At 35.6% G+C, this 19,993-nt stretch overlaps 1 protein-coding gene across 2 annotated transcripts; it reads left to right on the forward strand.

Moving 5' to 3' along the window:
- The first annotated feature begins 3,477 nt into the window (after positions 1 to 3,477).
- On the forward strand, positions 3,478 to 19,536 carry LOC128246440 (uncharacterized). Of its 2 annotated transcripts, none has more exons than XM_052964648.1 (7): positions 3,478 to 3,607; positions 9,925 to 10,094; positions 16,254 to 16,375; positions 17,039 to 17,124; positions 17,502 to 17,639; positions 18,255 to 18,374; positions 19,327 to 19,536. In XM_052964648.1, exons 2-7 carry the CDS (start codon positions 9,963 to 9,965, stop codon positions 19,341 to 19,343), a joined length of 615 nt encoding a protein of 204 aa, XP_052820608.1. In that variant the 5' UTR covers positions 3,478 to 3,607; positions 9,925 to 9,962; the 3' UTR covers positions 19,344 to 19,536. The 2 variants fall into 2 exon arrangements, with proteins under 2 accessions (XP_052820608.1, XP_052820607.1); XM_052964647.1 differs by lacking the exon at positions 3,478 to 3,607 and adding an exon at positions 6,587 to 6,626.
- Positions 19,537 to 19,993: the final 457 nt, after the last annotated feature.

A 19,993-nucleotide genomic window follows, 5' to 3' on the forward strand; every position in this document is an offset into this window, starting at 1 on the left:
AACAGACAGAACCACGGCTGTCTGCTTTCAGTTTGTGGTCAATACAATGAACAATGCACTTTCCTGTAAAATTGATTTATACCGTTTTTGTGGCAGATACATGAATAACTTGCACATTCTGGTTTAGAATCTGGTTTGATTGTTGTAGCGTTTTTGCTGATCAACGGATGCTTACAATGAATGCAAAGTAAAGGTAGTTAAATAATAAAAAAATCATTATCCCGAGCACACGCACAAGCGAACAATATTGCGGCGGCTTACCAATATGTTCGGAATTTGAACGCGGTCAAGCCTTTGAGAACGGACATATGCTGGCAAAATGTTTATAACGTCTGTCACGGTACTCTTAGTTGATTAAGATAATTCCGACAAAACGCCTAAGCTGGTTCATTACGGCGTTATATCTGGTATCAGCCCGTTTAATACCGGAGCGATTTCAATGCCCGTGGCAAACGACTTCACCCGTCTGGTCGACCTGACCCCCACTGTCATTTGGTAGGCAGACATATCTTATAAGCACCTCAGCACCAGAGGTCGTACTCATAAAGCTTCCTTCAACCAAGTAAAAACATGATTTTATTGTAAGTTAATTGTAAAGGTAAATTAAAATGTTTTACCCCTAAATTATGGAAACATGCAAAGAAAATATCCAAATAATAATAAATGTCTATGAATAAACCTAATAAAGATAGAAGGCATTTAGAATATTCTTTTTTTACCATTCGAACATTTTTATTAATGTGAAAGTTTCACTAATAAGCATTATGAATAGGAACCCAGGTCGTCCAATTGCTATGCTAACAAATACAATTACTCCAACATGGTCACGGAATGATTCCTTGTCATCATTTATCTCCCGAACATTTAAACTTCTCTAGAAACTCTTTGAAATTCTTCCAACGCAAGTGGTAATGCCACTTACTAACGGTAGAGTATTATCATAATACATTATATGCAAATATACAATGCTCTTGTAATTACTTGTGGAAACAAACATTTCTACATTTATCTTAAAACGAGCAGATTTCACGGTAAATGTATAGCAGAATGAGTGAATGAAAACTTACCTTTTATAAACATTTACATACCGTTATTCACTTGTTTTATTTCTTGGTTCCTCGTGTGGAAATCGGCTTCCCCCAGTTTTTGCGTAGGTCAATTAGTGCAAAAACGCACGAACCTTCTAGTGTCGTACCCATGACTATCACGACTCAAGACAGCGTTATAACTAGGCAAACACACTAAGGCAATACATTATATTATAATAATTCTAATGGGTAAATCTAAAAGGCTAATAGGAGAAGGACAAATGTTTAATCAAAGGTTAACAGGTGGTATTATTGTGTGTGAAGAGAAACCAGGAGATACCAAGTAAACATTTAAATTTCACAAGCATTGGACATTACAACTGATTTGTGATAAAACGTTGTTGGACGATATGGTTAATGGAATTCTTACTTCCAATAATATATGAGTGTCAGGCAGAGAGCTGATCTTAAAGAGTGATCGACATGGTAGATCCCACAGTCTTAAAGTAACGTCTTTGCTTGAGGAAAGATCTGACACGCTCGTAAAATAAACATAAAGTTTCCAATATTTCCGCTGTAAAAGTTTCATGACAACGTCCTGCATGTTTCAATTGAGACCGATCATTTGTTGCTCTCTTTTCGCCTGATATGTTATTGGTTAAAGGAACGATAATAAGTGATACCAGAAGTATGGTTTCTTAACTCAATCAGCTAAACCACGCAATATCGTAATACCACCAAATGACATTTATCCAATTTTGTCTAAACTTACCACCCTAGGACAAACACCTAATATACTAGATGATTCACACGTACCTTCAGTACCGGCTAAGGTAACATCGCCAGTTTTATTTACCAATCCAGACAATATTTTTTATTTCATACGACTGTAACTGGCTTAGGATAAGTGGACAATACCACACCAACTCAAATCGATATAATTGGCGTAGCCCGAATACTATGAAATTCACTGAACTTCTTTCAACTAATAACAGAAATACTATATGAAATGTTTTATTTTCTAAATTATTGTTTGAAATATGTATTACTCATAGGCTGAACGCTTATCATGAATAAATCCCTATATATCTATGTTCTGCACGTTGTAAGCTTATTTTGCACTTCAACACGAAGATGATAGAGATTAGCTAGAACTGTTTTTGAGTTACGTAAAATTGCAACAGCTTACATCTAAACGCCATTTCAGACGACCACACAATACCGTCAGACACTTGATGTTAGAAATAAGTTAGAATTGTTATCGGTGTTGCAACAGACTGAACCTATGGGTATTGCGTATATGTTATCTCATTAATGTTTTTATTCGTTTTTTAACACACATTTTTTTCTGTTCGTCAACGAATAAGCACAAGAAAACCGGCACCATCACTTATCAGATGTTTTTCCTATTATTCTTTATTTTACAGTCTCAAGTGTAAAATAATCCCATTGGATGGGATGAGCACAGATATAAACACTTCAATCATAGGTTGCTCAAGAAAGACCCAATTTGATTTAGAACCGGAGAGCTTGCGATTAGTAAGATAAACCATAACTTTTAAGTAAGTTACACCAGATTCTTGTTGACAAGCAGACCAATGTGCCAGATTTTGAACTATGGGGATTAATGAATGCTTTTCAAATTGTCAGCCATCCTTTAGTCTTGATTGGCCAGTAGCATATTTTTGCTGAGATATTTGCATAGTAAGGTTCTGTAGCGTTCCGAATGGCTGAAGTAGTTTCATTTCGAAACCGTCGAAATGTTATTCTTTACTTTCATCAAAGCATGTGTAGCTATTAATAACCACTGCAAGTTATATTCAATCGCACATGTACCTGACAAAGCGTCGCATAGAAGGCATAGTGTTTGACAAAAATCTCTTGTTTGAGGTAAAAAGATGAGCTTAAATGTAGAAAGTCCGGAATTGTTTTCAAGTCTGGAATTCAAAGGTAGAAAAAGCATTCGCTTGATGCTAAGGAGTCTATCAACAATACATGCCATTGTTTTCTGGAGTTTTTGATTTGACTCTGCTGAACCAAGACACCGGTACACCAGGATTCCACCTTAGGGAAAAGGGTGCACATCCAGGAACCGAAAAGTGAATGTGAAATAGTTCTTATAAATCTAAAGAAGTGTAAATGAAGAAGTCAAAGTACAAATTTGCCAGTTTTTGGAAGTCATTACGAATAAAGACAAACTCCATGTGCAGCCGCACCATTGCTTTTCAGGTTCGGGCCTTGGTTTGGTTTCTTCGCTGGAGGTATGTGAGCCTGACGAAGACTATGGTAGATTTGGATTATCTTGTAGATATGGGTTTCCCTGAAAATATTGCCACCCATGTGTAGACCAATGTTTTCTAGTAGACTCAGTCTCTAGTGTATTGCCTTAATATGTGTCATCATATTTGATAGAGCCTTAAGTTATCCAATAATTAAGCGTGATGTCGTGCTGATATCACGTGATCGCGCAGCAGCGACTGAAGTAATACATTTGTAGTTTTAAATATTATTGGAAGAAAATTGCTCTAGTGAGACAGTTATTATTTGTTTGTTAGGATTGGATTTGACAAAAAAGCTGGGTAAAATCATTTCCTTCAAATATTGTTGTTGTAATTTCTATGTTGATACCATAACTTGATTTTCATTCTTTCACTTTTGAATAGTGGGCTTGACGACGTTGTTTCCATTGTGTTAATAAATAAAAGGTTTAGTCATTGTGTTAACAACAACGATCACATCTTTATTCGGTCGACACCTTTGTACTGGAACAGACTTAGTGTTAATTTGACGTGATGTCTAACAACCTTAAAATAATTATTCTCATTTTACTAATACACAGATTTACTATTCGCGCGATAGCGATGTACAAATAAAGGAACACGCACTTGAATTTGATACAATAGTGATTCATTGCCGCAAGTTTAAAACGATAATCAGTTCCTAAATGTCAATCAAACGTTCTAAATCATTTTAAGTTAAAAGTATATGGTACATACTTATATGAACGTTGAATACTTATAAAGCGGTACATACTTACATGAGCACTTAGCTATAAAATCCAGTCTTGCCTTACAATAATAACAATGTTGTTCAGATCACCCACCGAATCTTGCGTTGATGACTTGGTAAAGGACATTGTTTTGCACTTGGTTTTGCTCGCCTGTGTTAAGAGTGACTGAATGCTATTCTTTAAAAAAGTAATCCGATTGTTGATAGATAAATTTATCAGGGAAATATATACGATGTTTCACGGTTTCTGTCTATAATAATGTTTGGTATCTGTCTATAATAAAAACCAAATGGACATTATTATTTTCTTTTGAGCATTGTTTAAAATAATTGCTGTACCTTCTCCTAGTCATGTTTATGTATGTACCATTGCAACAATTTGTTTGTCCTCATGGGCCGTATGGCTTATTGGATTTGAAAAATAAACCTTTTTTGAAATATTAGCCAATTTAACATAAACATGAAGAGTTAGCTCGAAAGTAGCTTGATCAAAACTTCAACGGTTTATTTCCGAAATGACATTACGCCTGCATAAAATTATGCGCGTTTGTTTGAAAATCTTCAATAAACAGTAACCTTATATCGTAATTTGGCGTATATTCAAAAATATGTTTTTGTTTCAGTGTAAAATTGCAATAAATATCCCCTCGTGAACACCCAAGTAAATACGTGAAATATAACATTGGTTCTCACTATTTGAAATAAATTACTAATACTGTAACAAACAATTCTAGTCTATATATGAAACGTTTGTTTTTCTAAATCTTAAACTAGTTGTTATTGAGTTCCATAAGATATCTTAATAAAATATCAAATAAATTCTCGGAATGTATAAACGAACACAATTCGGTCAGAGTTCCATCAAGGTCTATAGTTGGTTGTATCAGTCAAGCATATGAATAATTCAGCAAAGCGTTACTTTAAGAAAACGTTCATGCACAAATGACTAATCTATTTTGTATATTTTATATGATGAAATGATATGATGATTTTTCTTACGTACATACTTCTGCATTAAACTTAAAGCATAGTTAGTGATTATCCCTTTCCACTTCTGATACAAAGTTGATTACTATATTTATTAATTGATACTTTTCGGTATAGCCCATCATTTTAGAATGAAAACCCTTCTCTTCTTGTTCGCATGCGACTTGGCCATTTCCTGGCCGTGTCCTAAAATGGTTGAGGATACCTGCCTACTATTCAATATTTCCTGGCCCGAGGTGACAAGGCATGAGTTTCAGAAATCGGTATGCATACGCTCATATTTATTGATGCAATACGCGATACGTTTCTAAAAATGTGGGGGTAAGTGGGGTGGAGGGAGAGCTCCAAGCAGATATGAATAACCGTCATGTTCTAAAACAAATATAACCAATACTGGTGTTCTCTATGAGAAGCCAAGGGAGTATGCGCATAAATGGGGCTTAACCCGCGACCTCTTGAATGAGACAGATACACCCTATGCCACTAGGTCATTATCATACTCTAAATACTCATTTTAATACGTACACATTGAACTTAAAAACAAAGCTGATATTAGTAACCGATATGCGGAGAGAATGCTTGTAGCGAAATATAATAACAACAAGGTTGTATGGTAAATACTAGGCAAACCAGACAATATATACAAATTCAATGTTCAAATCACAATGGAAAACACTGGTATGTAGAATAGAAAGAATATAATATATATATATAATACATCAGAAATAAACATAGTGAAGAAAACATCGAAACAAAAAACAACTTGTAATCGAGAAAGTACGATCATCAACATAATATAGTATGCAACTCTTCTTCCTCTTCTTCTTCTTTTTACTACTACTACTACTACTACTACTACTACTACTACTACTACTACTACTACTACTACTACTACTACTACTACTACTACTACTACTACTACTACTACCACTATTATTATTATTATTATTATTATTATTATTATTATTATTATTATTATTATTATTATTATTATTATTATTATTATTATTATCAAAAGTTTCATTGTGGATATGTAGCATTGTATAAATATATATATACATTTTATTTGTTTTTATAAGGAAATAATACTAGTTATACATTTCATTGTTTGGATTTTATACATATTATTGTCATCTTTTAAGAAAATGTTAACATTCTTTAATTACACTTTTCAGTGATTAAACATATTATATAAGTGAAAGGACATCTAATACAATGAATATTATTACTAGTGTAAGTTTAAAGACACGTCATACACAAATAATATAAGTTTATGATCGTCTAAGGGGCTAGACACCAGATGGCCCAAAAATCGGCATATACAAATCCTCAAAACAAGCCTAGTCAATGCGAGCTAATAAGAAGCCGATAACACATCATTTTACATGACTAAAAGAATAAACCCAACACTCATATCGCTGTCTCATTTAAAAAAGCGCTTATTGGTTTCCCATATCTGTTTATGAGTACAGATAAATATACTGTCGCTAGTTTTAAACTTACTGGGATTTACTTGGTAGACAACCCCAGTATATTTCGAATTCAAAAAATGCGCAAAAAACTGTGAAAATATGCATGTGTTGTCAGCGATGCGATACATCAGTGAGATTAAAGGCCTTGTACACAATGATATCAATTTTATGCAAGTTGTATACGTTCGTGTCTCTATTTTATGGTCGTGTGGCCCTTGTCCTGTGCCTATAAACAGGTTGTATACGTTCGTGTCTCTATTTAGTGGTCGTGTGGCCCTTGTCCTATTTAATGTTCTTGTGGCCCTTGTCCTGTGCCTCTAAACAGGTTTTATACGTTCGTGTGTCTATTTAAAGTTCGTGTGACCCTTGTCCAGTGCCTATAAACAGGTTTTATACGTTCGTGTCTCTATTTAATGGTCGTGTGGCCCTTGCCTATTTAATGTTCTTGTGGCCCTTGTCCTGTGCCTATAAACAGGTTTTATACGTTCGTGTCTCTATTTAATGGTCGTGTGGCCCTTGTCCTGTGCCTCTAAACAGGTTTTATACGTTCGTGTCTCTATTTAATGGTCTCGTGGCCCTTGTCCTGTGCCTCTTAACAGGTTTTATACGTTCGTGTCTCTATTTAATGGTCGTGTGGCCCTTGTCCTGTGCCTCTAACAGGTTTTATACGTTCGTGTCTCTATTTAATGGTCGTGTGACCCTTGTCCTGCGCCTCTAAACAGGTTTTATACGTTCGTGTCTCTATTTAATGGTCGTGTGGCCCTTGTCCTGTGCCTCTAACCAGGTTTTATACGTTTGTGTCTCTATTTAATGGTCGTGTGGCCCTTGTCCTATTTAATGTTCTTGTGGCCCTTGTCCTGTGCCTCTAAACAGGTTTTATACGTTCGTGTCTCTATTTAAAGTTCGTGTGGCCCTTGTCCTGTGCCTCTAAACAAGGTTTGTTTTTGAATTTTCCACTTCTTGGCTTGTCCCTGAAGTTTTCATTGTACTACTTAAATGTATCTTTCAAGCCTTTCACTTCTTCAAATTTTTCACCATTTCATTTATATCTTTATCTTTATCCGCTTCCATTTTTTTCAATTCAAGTTTTAACTTCTCATTTTCAGGAAATGTTTCATTGTTTTACATTGATTTCAGTATAATGATTTTACACTAGTTGAACATAAGCATATTGAGGTAGCATTCTTTGGTATTCAAATACAAACAAAAAAATACACATGTTTGTACTCTAAACTATGTTAATAAAATTCTCATTGTTTTTAATGAAAAAGAAACTGTTATACCAATTCTCATTTACAATATTTTTACTCACGTGGAAAAAGTTATCACAAATCGTACTACAAAAAATATTTATAAATCCCCCACTTTTACGGAACGCTTTGAAGTATTATAATTTTAAACCTCTATAACTACGAATATCCGAGTTATATTTCAACACCCTAAGCGCTATTAGATTTTGTTTGTAATAAGCTTTATTAACTGCAGAATTATATATAATTAATACTGGGGAAGATTGTATGCATGTACATGTGTTATTTGTCGGCGAACGTAACTATTTGCATGTGTGTAGGTCTATGTGACATGTTTCTGTGTGTTTATGGGGATAGCTACAACTTGCAACAGCTTACACTTATATGTTTATTTAAGATTAGTTAGAGTTGTTATCGATGGAGAGTTAAGTAAAAGTCGTTTGAAATGTTGAGAGAAAACTATTTCAGTGAGATACCTGTACGATTTGACTTAGTACCTCTTCGCATTAAATTTCGCAGAAAGCTTTCATTCGTCTTTACATGCCTAATTCAGCTTAAGGGTTCCTTTTTTATATTTTCTTCTTGACGTAAATTTACGCTCAGACTCAAATTTGCCCCTATCTGAATACATGAAGATTTCACCCGTACGTATTTCACGTCATATAAAAGCAACAACTGATATTGCGATTTTTGAAGTGTGTTACAGAGAAACAAAAAAGAAAGATCATCTCAACTTAAGACTCTCCAGGAATGTTTGGTATGACCGGTACAACCCTTAGAATCTTCGGAAGCTACTTTACCCTCAATTTAAATTGAAATATTGGAAAGCCCCTGCTTGACGGACTCCAAGTCTGTGGTTCAACGATTTCAGATTTTAGCTTGTTCCACACCGTGATGGCCCGTTGGAAGAAGGATGAGAAATTGTAGTACGCCGTAGCTTTGTTATGGTTGGTGGGAAAGAAATATTTGACAGCTGGGATATCGACCGGGTTGTTGACTACCCTTTTACATCACGGGCAACTAAGATAAGCTCCTCCGTGCCTCCAGTGACTATCAGCAAGGGCGTGCTAGCATGGTTGACACATTTCTATTGTGGAATCCGTTTATTCAATACCGTGCGACATTACTATGTACCATTTTAAGTCTCCTAGTGTGTGTTTTGTAGTAAGACTGTAGAACAATACTTTGTATGCGTCCACGCCTATTCGTGGTTTCCTTTCAAGATAAGGAGGTTGCATCTGAGAAAGACTAGCGTGAAGCTACCATTCCTGGTTATCTTGTTGTTACGCCTGTTATTGCCCTTCATGTGTAAACCAATATATTTTGTAGTAGCTCAGTGTCTAGTATGTAGCCTTTGAATGTGTAGTTATGTTTTGTATGATCTTATGTTATCTGATAAGTGAACGTGGCGGGTTGGTATTACGAGATCGCACATCAGATATTAACTTAAACAAACTGATTGAATAATTTTTTCATTGTATTATTGAAAGACGATTTCTCAAACGAGATAGTACTAATTTTTTGTTTTGGGATTATATTTTACATAGAAGTTGAGTTATTTCCCCCCGATGTTTTTTTGTTCTAATCACTATGCTTTCAATGGTCTCTTTCCTAATTTGGTTGTTTTGTGTTACAACAAAATCATACCGCAGGAAGTCATAAAGAGTTCTGAGTGATGAACGCAAGTCAAAATGTAACGACCATAAGTTACTACCCCTTCTCACGTCCGATTCTTGATCCCCTCTGATTATTTGGATCACCAACCGAGTCCTTACATTGATGACTAGTAAAAGTCACGTTCATGCGCTTGTTTTGGCTCGTCTATGTGTAGCGTGACAAGCTACCATTCTGTCAAATTATAAAGTAATACCGCTTCTTTAATGAGATTTATCAAATTTGATTTTTCAAAGATGGAAATTGGCGTGTTATTCCCCAAAAGCGCTTTAGCAGGTCGTCTTTATCGGACAACTGGGACTTTAAATACGTACTTGGATAAATGCCAAAATAAGCTTTGAATATATAACATAAGTATACATAGTAAAAACTATTGAGTATATTGTATTTGACAAATCTGAATTTTGCATACGTACACAAATGTTCTTTAAATTAAACAAAAGGGTTCTTATTCCTTTGCATCCCTTGAATGTGGTTTTGATCCGTTATTATGCATTATTACAGCTTTTCAATCTTCACTCGGTAGAGCAAAGTACTTCAGAATGAAAACTCTTCTCTTGCTTTGCGCATGTACCCTGGTCAATTCCTGGGGTTGTCCTGAGCTGAACGATTATTCCTGCCAACTCTTTGAGTTTTCTTCGTCGGAGGTAACTAGGACGGAGTTTAAAAAATCGGTAAGAATACGCGTGTAATTACTACACCCAATAAGTTGATACAAACGTAATTTATCTCGATAGGGACGGAGATGAGGGGGTGGTGGAGGTGAGGTGGAGACAACTCCAAGCTGATATAAATAATTGTCATGTTGAAATATTAATATCCTAAATGTCCTTTTGGGGAAGCCAAGTAGACGTGCACATGGTAGGGCTAAATTCACGACCTCTTGTCATTCGGAACTCCTCGGCCATTTTTATCGAAAAAACCCTCGGAAGTATGCCGGTTGATCAGTAGAAGTATTTCGTAAAAATGGAATTATATCATTAATTAAATGTAGTAGTTTAGTTTAAATTTGTTGATCTAAGTTTAAATTGATTGTCAGTGAAGTGTATTATTGCAAACTTGATAAAGATTACCAAGAGTAAAGTCATTAATTTTAACTGCATAATAAAATTACTACGAGATCTACTTGCATACAAACCAAATTCTGAGTATGTAAACTGTCCAAATACATCCGAGGTTGTTTCCGATAAAAATGGCCGAGGAGTTCCGAAAGGACCTCTTGAGTGAGAGCCGTACTAAAACACAGGAAATTATCACTCTCTAAAAGGCAGGGTTACATACGCACCCACTGAGTTAATAACGCACTTGATCTTAACGTCAATAATCAGTACCACATTTTAGGAGGGAATCCCAGCAACAGCATTAAAATGTACGAGGGTGTTATATGGTAAAAATTATATAAACAGAGGATCTCAAATGAGTGTTTATTTTGTATCAAATTTATTAAGCGAGTTCATTTTAAAACGATAAAAACGAGGCTTTGCCGAGTTTTTATCGTCTTTAAATGACGAGTTAAAAACATTTGATACAAAGTAATCACGAATTTGAGATTCTGTTTATAACATAACCCAGTTATGGTCGAAATCTAGGTCAAAGTTTTTTCAATACACATTCTCGTGTCATAGAGCGAAGAATTTACATTGAGTGCTATTAGGATGCCTCATTCGCATGAAAGAAAATAGTCATATATTAAAACATTTATACAATACAAAACATTCATGTATCAATTATCAACCAATTTTCAAATGATTCACTTAAAAAAAAAAAAAAAAAAAAAAAAAGAATTCATATTTTATTCCATAAGCAAATCAATAATGAGAGCAATGTCATAACTACTTGACGTCATTAGTAATAACATGAGTGTGTAAAGAACATATGTCCTCTGGCGGTTGAAGTTTGAAAAGACCGTTAGTAGCGTCACAGTCGCTTTCTGTAGTGCAGATTCGCTTTGTAGCTGTGTGACTACATCATGGATTTTTGTCATTTTGATGGATATGCACAAGGAGTTTTACCTCCGTGAATTTGAAAAAGTGCGATTTCATGTTGAATCAATGACTGTGTGCACTTGAGCATTGCTGGCGGACTGTGTGCATACACTGAGCATTGTGCAGGTATTTTCATTGGTGTACTGGATGTTGGATAATATCTTGTGTTGATTTGAATTTATGTGGCTATGGTTGTTTAAAGGTGCAATGTTTTTGTGTTCCAATATTTGTATAATTTTGTTCGCAGGAACATTGTTGTCATGCATGATTCAATTCCCGGACGAGGTATTTTCTGGCAATTTGATCGGGGTCGTTTCTTTGGATTAAGCCCAGCATCCTTCACCATTCGTTTCATCGTGGAGCTGAGTTTGTTGAGACCGACAGGATTTATTTTGAAACATTGTTTCTGTTGTTTGTTTACGTTTTTTGACAGCGCGTATGAACAAATATTTTTGTAATGAGTTTACCTAATTTGCATAGTTATTACACTTGTCAAATATAACAATAAATATTGGATGGGGTTATATAACTCCTGCGCCATAAGTTATGTTATATAATAAAACATATACACCTTATATCAAACAAACGTTTACAACATGTTAACATAAGCAATTTTATAATCATACTGGACTTTGTCTAAAAGCGTCAAAGGTCATATGTAGCATAATATATCCGCCAATAAAGCATTTATGGAGTCTAGGTCAAACGATATGAAGACGACGTCTTAAGTGATACCACTGTAGGGACATTCTCATGTCATGTCAAGGCCTCAAAAAAGTTCTTCGTTTACACAAGCATCTCCAAAAATGCAGTGTACGTAAGCATAAGAATCGGGAAAGTTTTAAATATGAAATGGTCAAATCTAACAAATTCACTAAAAATGCACATTTATTTTAATTGTTTTAAAAACATCCACAGTAAGGCCAATAAAGTGTATGATCGGGAGGAGAATATAGGGTCGGTCGGGTTAATGGAAACACATGTAAAACAAATATTTTTTACGCATTAGTCCCATGTCTTTAATCAGAACAGTTTAAATATTGAAATCTCAACTCTTTAATCAATATCCCATAAAGCTTCTCCCCGGCCCATCTATTTCACTGCTGTTACATGAATTGCAATCAAAGCTATTTCTATCGTCTATTACGGTGTATATCTGTAGTGAAATCGCAACTCTTTAATCAATATATCATTACGCTTATCCCCCGGCCCATCCATTTCACTGCTGTAACATGCTTTGCAGTCAAGGCCATGTCCCTCGCAGTGGGAGGTTTTGAGGGGTGTGGCACTTTTATACAAGACCTCTATAGACATCCGTATTTTGAAATCAAGTTATGATAGTTATTTCCCTAACTTTGAGTTCATGAAATGCAATATGACCATAAATGGCTACTCATTACGCATAGCAGTGATATATAGGCCTCCACCAAAACAGAAAAAGGTTTTCAGACATACAATGACTTTCTTGAACAAGAATGGCCAGAGTTTCTATCAAGATATGCAACTCAAGATAAGAACGTCATTATTAGAGGCGATCTTAACTTCTATCTAGACATACCTGCTGACAGGGATTCTGCCAGGTTCATCAGTTTCCTTGACTCATGTGGAATACGGCAACATGTCAGTGAACCCACACATATTGGTCGACATACTTAAGATGTTGTGATCACTTAGGATAAGGAACACATAGTCTCTAATATAGATGTTACCTATCCCGGTCTATCTGATAATTATGGAAAGGTAGCACGTGACCATCTAGCAGTGAATATCAGTGTCAAAGCTGCAAGACCTGCTCCTGTCAGTAAGACTGTATCTTTCAGAAACATACGTTCAAACATTGAGGCATATAAGATGTGATATATCTGCACTTAATCTGTCCGACTCCAGTGCCATAAACATTGAATCCATTCAGGTGCTGTTAGATAGTCATCTGACAGAGTTTTCTCAAGCTTCATCCGGGGAAATGAAACGGAACATCATGAAATCTCCAAATAAATCTTGTGAGTTAGATCCATACCAACAAGGCTATTGAAATCATGTTTCGATGAACTCTTGGCTGTTTGGAAGAAAAACATTAATTCTTCTCTAGACTCTGCTTACGTTCCGACAGCATTTAAGAGTTCACGTATAATACCGCTTTTAAAGAAGCCAAACCATGATCAAAACACTTTAACTAACTTCAGACCTGTCTCCAACCTCCCGTTTATTTCGGAGGTTCTAGTGAGAGTAGCCAACAGTTGTGTTGAAAGACATTTGAAACTGAAAAATCTTCACGAGGAACATCAATCGGCATCTGGAAAGTTTCACTCAACAGAACAGGTCCCAATTTCTCGAAACTTCTTAAGTCCCTTATAACAGGATTAAGCTAATCTCACTATTTTTGTTGTTCTATAAAATGTGTTATATTTACTTCTTCAAGAATTTTTAGAAATTATGTAGGAAACATCTGTATGATTAACAGAATAAACCATTTTTCGTTTATCAAAATCCATTTTCAGTATGTTTTTTGGCTAATTGAAATATGCGACTTAAGCCTGTTAAGCCTAAGAAGTTTCGAGAAATTGGGGCCAGCTTTACTCAAGGTCCAGAACGACATTTTTCAGTCTCCAGACCAGAGCAAAGTTGCAATCCTAATTTTACTGGATCTCCTCTACTTTCGACAACGTTAATTATAACATGCTGCTCTATCGTTTAGAACATGACTTTGGGATATCAAGTAAGCCACTTGCATGGATGAAATCTTATTTAAAGGATCGTTATCAAATTGTTTGCACCGATGGGGATCTTTCCAATCCAGTGCTTATGAATAACAGTGTGCCGCAAGGATCTGTGTAAGAACCCAAAAACTACATTATGTAGATCTAAACCAGTTGGTGGTATTTGCAAAACCACGGATTTGGTGATCATTTCTACACTGATGACTCTCAGTTATACTTATTATTTGAACTTGCAAACGAAATTAGACAAGTTGAAGCTGTGCGGCAAGTAAAAGCCTGACTCAACGATATTGTCCCCTGGATGCACCACAATATGCTAAAATTAAGTGCAAACAAAGAAAACTAATACTAATACTTAACAATACTGTTAAGCTCCAAACGCAATGCAGATCGTATCCTAGACTTAACTATGCTAAATAACGACAAGTAGGCCACATAAGGCAATATCTAACCAGTGATGCAACCAAAACCCTTGTGACCCCTCTTGTAACATCCAGGCTTGACTACTGCAACTCTCTGCTTCATGGCCATGAAATCGATCTTGAACAAACTTCAAATAGTCCTAAACACGGCAGCTCGTATCATTACCATGACACCTCGATTCAACCACATCACACCAGTGTTAAAAGAACTTCACTAGCTTCCTGTGCAATACCGGATTCATTTTAAAATATTGACAAACACCTATAAAGCCTTAAATGATCGATCGCTTTGCTACGTCAAAAACATGTTAAAGATTCATAGATTTCAGCGTGTTTTAAGATCCCAAATTGACAAAGTCCCTCGTGATACCAAGATCCCGTCCTGTTACATATGATGATAGTTGATATTCAAATGGTGCTCCGAAGTTGTGGAATCCGCTTCCACTGGGAATACAGAACTCAAACACTTGGACTCTTTTAAAAGATCTCTGAAAACTCATTTGTTTTTGAAAATATATGGTAACTGATGATTAAGTTTTATCTGACGGCACACCGTTTAAACAAAACACATATAGACCACACACCGTTCAATAAAACAGATATAACGCACACGGTTCAAAACACTCACAAATAACACACACCGTTCAATAAAACACAGACAGAACATACATTGTTCAAATGAAACACAGATAGAATGCACATAGTTCAAACAAAACACAGATAGACAGCGCACTGTTCAAACAAAACAAAGATAGACGTCGCACCTTAGTACAAAACACAGACATACGTCGCTCCGTTCAAACAAAACACATATAGACGTCGCACCGTTGAAACACAACACATATAGGCGTGGCACCGTTCAAAGAAAACACAGATAGACCATTCACCGTTCAAACAAAACAAAGATAGACCACACACCGTTTAATAAAACACAGATAGACAACACACAGTTCTATAAACAACGATAAAACACACACCGTCCAAACTAAACACAGATATACCACATACCGTTCAAATAAAACATATAGAACACATAACCTTCAAACAAAACACAGATAGACCAAACACCGTTCAAACAAAAACCAAACAAAGATTGACCACACACCGTTCAAATAAAACTGATAGATCACACACCGTTCAAACAAAATACAGATATACCACACACAGTCCAAACAAAACACAGGCAGACCACATACCGTCCTAACAAAACACAGATAGACTAACAAAGCACAGATAGACCACACACCGTCCGAATAAAACAGATACACCGTTCAAACAAAACTCACATAGAACACAAAAAGTTCAAACAAAACACATTTGCATACAGTCTTTCTTTTGTAGTCTGCAAACAGAGGATCTTAGCATTTGAAAATAAAAGTTGAAAGTTAAAGTTAATGATCTTTGAAAACCTTTCAGTGACTATATGTCACTCAAGGACATATTGATGCAGTTTGAGTTGTGACACATAACAACAATACTTATTATGTTTTTGTTTTATCGCATCCATAACACAAATACGAAAACACACACACAACAACACTTAATAAAGACGCTAAATGATAGACTCCATTTTATCATCCAGTGTCTGTTATCAATAAATATGTCGGTCAACGCCAAAGGCACAATCACCTGAGGTTAAACATAAATCTATTTATATAATGACTACACCACCGAATAGTATAGTACCCAAACAAAAACTGATTTTGTAGATTGCGACAGGAGAATGGTTGAGTATCTACACCATGGAGATAGGAGAGTTCACGCCTTTCGGGAAAACCACCAACAAATGGTCCAAAAATGGAAGTAAATGGCGTCGTGCCACCATCTCATTGTATGACACATTAGTGCATTATATTTTGTATTATAATTTATATCTATGTTACTTACGAAACATTGCATAATTATTCCAATATTTTAAAGGGACTAGACACCAGATTATAAAACAGCAAGAAAAATAAGAAGATAATTATCTAAAACTTACATCAAAATGATATCTGTTGTGTACAACTCATTGAATCTGATGTATCACATCGCTTATGTATCTTTCGAAGGTTTCGCGAATTTTTCAAAATCGAATCATAACTAGGTTTGTCTACTACGTTAATCACTGTTACTTTAAAAATAGCGTCGGTATATGTACTTGTACTAATCACCTGACTTTCACATTCTAAATATAGACACTATAAACTGGGAAACCGTTATGCGCTATTTTTATACGGGTCAACTAAGCTGAGACCGTGACAAATTATTATTTTATTATGTAAAATTATTATTGTCCTCATACTAGCTCGTATTGACAATTCTAGTTTTGATTTGAGGAAATACTGTGTTTGCCGATTTTGGAACCATCTAGTGTATAGTCCCTTTAAACGTCATAAATATAAGGAATACTGTCTTGTTTGTTTCTAGTATATTGCCTTATTAGTATTTAAAGCCGTTTCCATTGCACCCTAAAATCTTAAAGTCTGTAACTTTATAACCGCTCTATATACAGCAATCAGACAAGTAAGAAATGTGACACGTTCTTGTTTGACTACGATCTTACCATCAACATGTGCGGATGGGCGGAGCTACGTCAAGGTAAACACTAGATTGTATTTGTAACATTTAGGACTTCCTCTAGCTGAGACTAGCTTGCGTGTTGATCAGACACAGATGAACAACAAATGCCATTCATTGGTATTTATCAAGCGTGTCTGTACCAGTACTTTGATGTTGAAGTATAAAGATATAACCCGTAAAAAGTGTTATATTTTGCTACTGCATGGAGAGTATTAGTAAATTTAACTGAAAGTTCACTTTGTAATATAATACTTCAATCGGTGTTGACAAAGTGAACGTCAAGACCAGTTATTAGGTTATTAAGGGTTTAGGTTTCCGATAATGAGTTGGTGGTGATGTTGGTGCTATTTACGTTAATGATCATGATACGACGTTTTGCACCTTCCGGTAACCAGTGGACGGTCACCGCGTGGAGCAGTTCTACAGTCAGGATGTGAAAAGCTACTTCTGGTGGTTTATCTGCCTTACTCCCGAGACCGACAACGGCTGTGAATTGGGCTTCTTTGATCTCCAGATAAGGGACAACCGTCAAGGTTTGTTTTATTTTTCTCAATATGTATTTTTATTTAAATCAAATCAAATTCTGTGCCAAATCGCATATTTGTGCCCGAGCACGGAGCTCTCAATTTGGAAAACAATGGAACTTTTGCACTCAGAATGAATTGAAATGCTTTATACATACAATGTATGTCGGGAACCGATCGAATAAACCGACGGTCGTTGGTTCGAAAAGTAAACCGACTGAAGGGAAATACTTGCTGCGAAAGAGCAAATGTGCGAAATCCAGTCCTATATGACTTCCTGTAGGCATGAAAAGGCATGATTTTTGTAACACTTTTGTCCCGCCTCTTGTAGTATTTTCCTACCGCCACTAGGCCGGTTTGCGCATGGTCTCCTGTCGCCGCAAAACGGCAATTGCACGAATTAGCAGAAAATAACCGAAATACCTTCTGGGTGTTTAAAACGCCAAAAACATGTGTTTTCATCTAATTCTAACCTAGCAAAACATTTATATTTCCTCCAAAATCTTATTCTTATTTTAATACTGTTTATTGATCATCAACCATTCAACACCTCTTCCAAAACGAGATTTCTAATTATTGTATCACCTTAATCTTGTGTGAATATTTCTTGAAACATACTTTTAGGAATTGCCGGTGAGATCAACCTGAACGGAATTCCGTGGGAAAAAGTCTCCGCTGACCTGAAACTTCTTAAGACGACGACATTTGATGACTCTTCGGTCAGATACGCATGGCTAGGACCGGGTATGTTTTTATAGGCCTTTTGCGGATACTGTTAAAACCAGCATTGCTCAAAAGGTCAGCCATTTCGGGATAGTTCTAATTGCGACTTCATTGCTGAATTATTCAAGTGAAACTACGCATAAACAGGCATTTGTTTTCGCGAAAGGACTATAGTACAAACAGACTTTGAAGCCAACAATAATACTGATAAGATAATTAGACATGCACCAGTGATCCTTACAGCGTTATTGTCAGTATATATGCATACTGAGTGTTTTATGCGTTCCGAACACTACTTGAACCTAATAATCCTAGAAAAGATCCGTCTTTGATGTTAATTGACGAGTTTAACTATAATTTACGAGTAAATTGTGAGTGTTTAATTGGCCTCTACATTTAATTGGTCGTTATACGGAAGGTAATCACTGAGACATTGTTCTTCTTTCACAGGAAATACAGGTTCAGTAATAATCTGCATCTCGCAAATCAACAGTTATAGACAATAAACATATGTGAGCATTTTGCTGTGCTAAGAAGGAAAGTATTTTAATCCTAAGTGGTTGTATCCGTCAAATGGTATAAATAATACGTTTGTCACCATCTCGGACTGTTACAGCCTCATGTGATTTAAAGTCAAAGTCGAGTCTAGTATATGTATTTTTGTCAAATACTTATAAAAGGAGTACACTTAAAATAGTCATTTTAATAATCTTCATAGAATATTGCTAAAAAGCTTTATTAAGGGCCATCTAAAATAGACGTGACTATACATGCACTGAAACCGAGTCAGATATAAAACACCCAGAACACCCGGATGTTGATGGTCCTATAGTATCTATGCAACATGCTTTGTATCTACATTGTTTTGAAATGCTTCTATTTACACATCAGTACTGTTTAAACAGAATCACTCCGGTTAGTAAATGTTAATTAAGAGTTTGTTTATATGATAATGAATTATTTTGTTTTTCAGAATGCAGTTTTCCCTAGTCTATCAGCATGCTTCATGAGAGGCAATGAATTTTTCCCTAGTCGATCAGCATGCTTCATGAGAGACAAACAGGCGTTGTTGACTTTTACTTTCAGAACTTTTAACTTATTGAGAGTTATGTATCTTTAAAAATAATGTTGTTTGTACTTATTTCTGATTCAAGTCAACTTCAATAAAAAACGAGTATCATAAGTCATCGTTTTTTTAACAATCATGTTTCAATTTCTAACTGAAGATAACTTACAAAACAACTTCAAAACGTATGTTTTCGGATACCACGTTCAACATTATATATAAACTCATAATAAAACTTTGCCTTGGACTCTCGAAGAAGGAATCCCAGTAATGCAATGATGAATGAATCTTCACTTTTATAAAAAAATAACAACAAAAATAAGAAAGAAATACGGCCCTGTTTAAGGCCGATAATTTTTAATCTGGTCCCACAATAGAGGATACCCCAAAAGTAGGGCCCCTCTAAGAAATCCAACCAACTGCACACATTAAAAGCGTACGAAGAAAAGCTGCTAGGTTTGTATAAAATGTATGTGCACGCACTAACAGTGTGACTTAGATGATCAACCAACTTTGATTGGGAGACCTTCCAAGAACGAAGTTCTTTATACAAAGATCAGGGGTGGTATTCAAT

The sequence above is a fragment of the Mya arenaria genome, chromosome 9, assembly GCF_026914265.1.
Source record: "Mya arenaria isolate MELC-2E11 chromosome 9, ASM2691426v1".
Lineage (NCBI taxonomy): Eukaryota > Metazoa > Mollusca > Bivalvia > Myida > Myidae > Mya > Mya arenaria.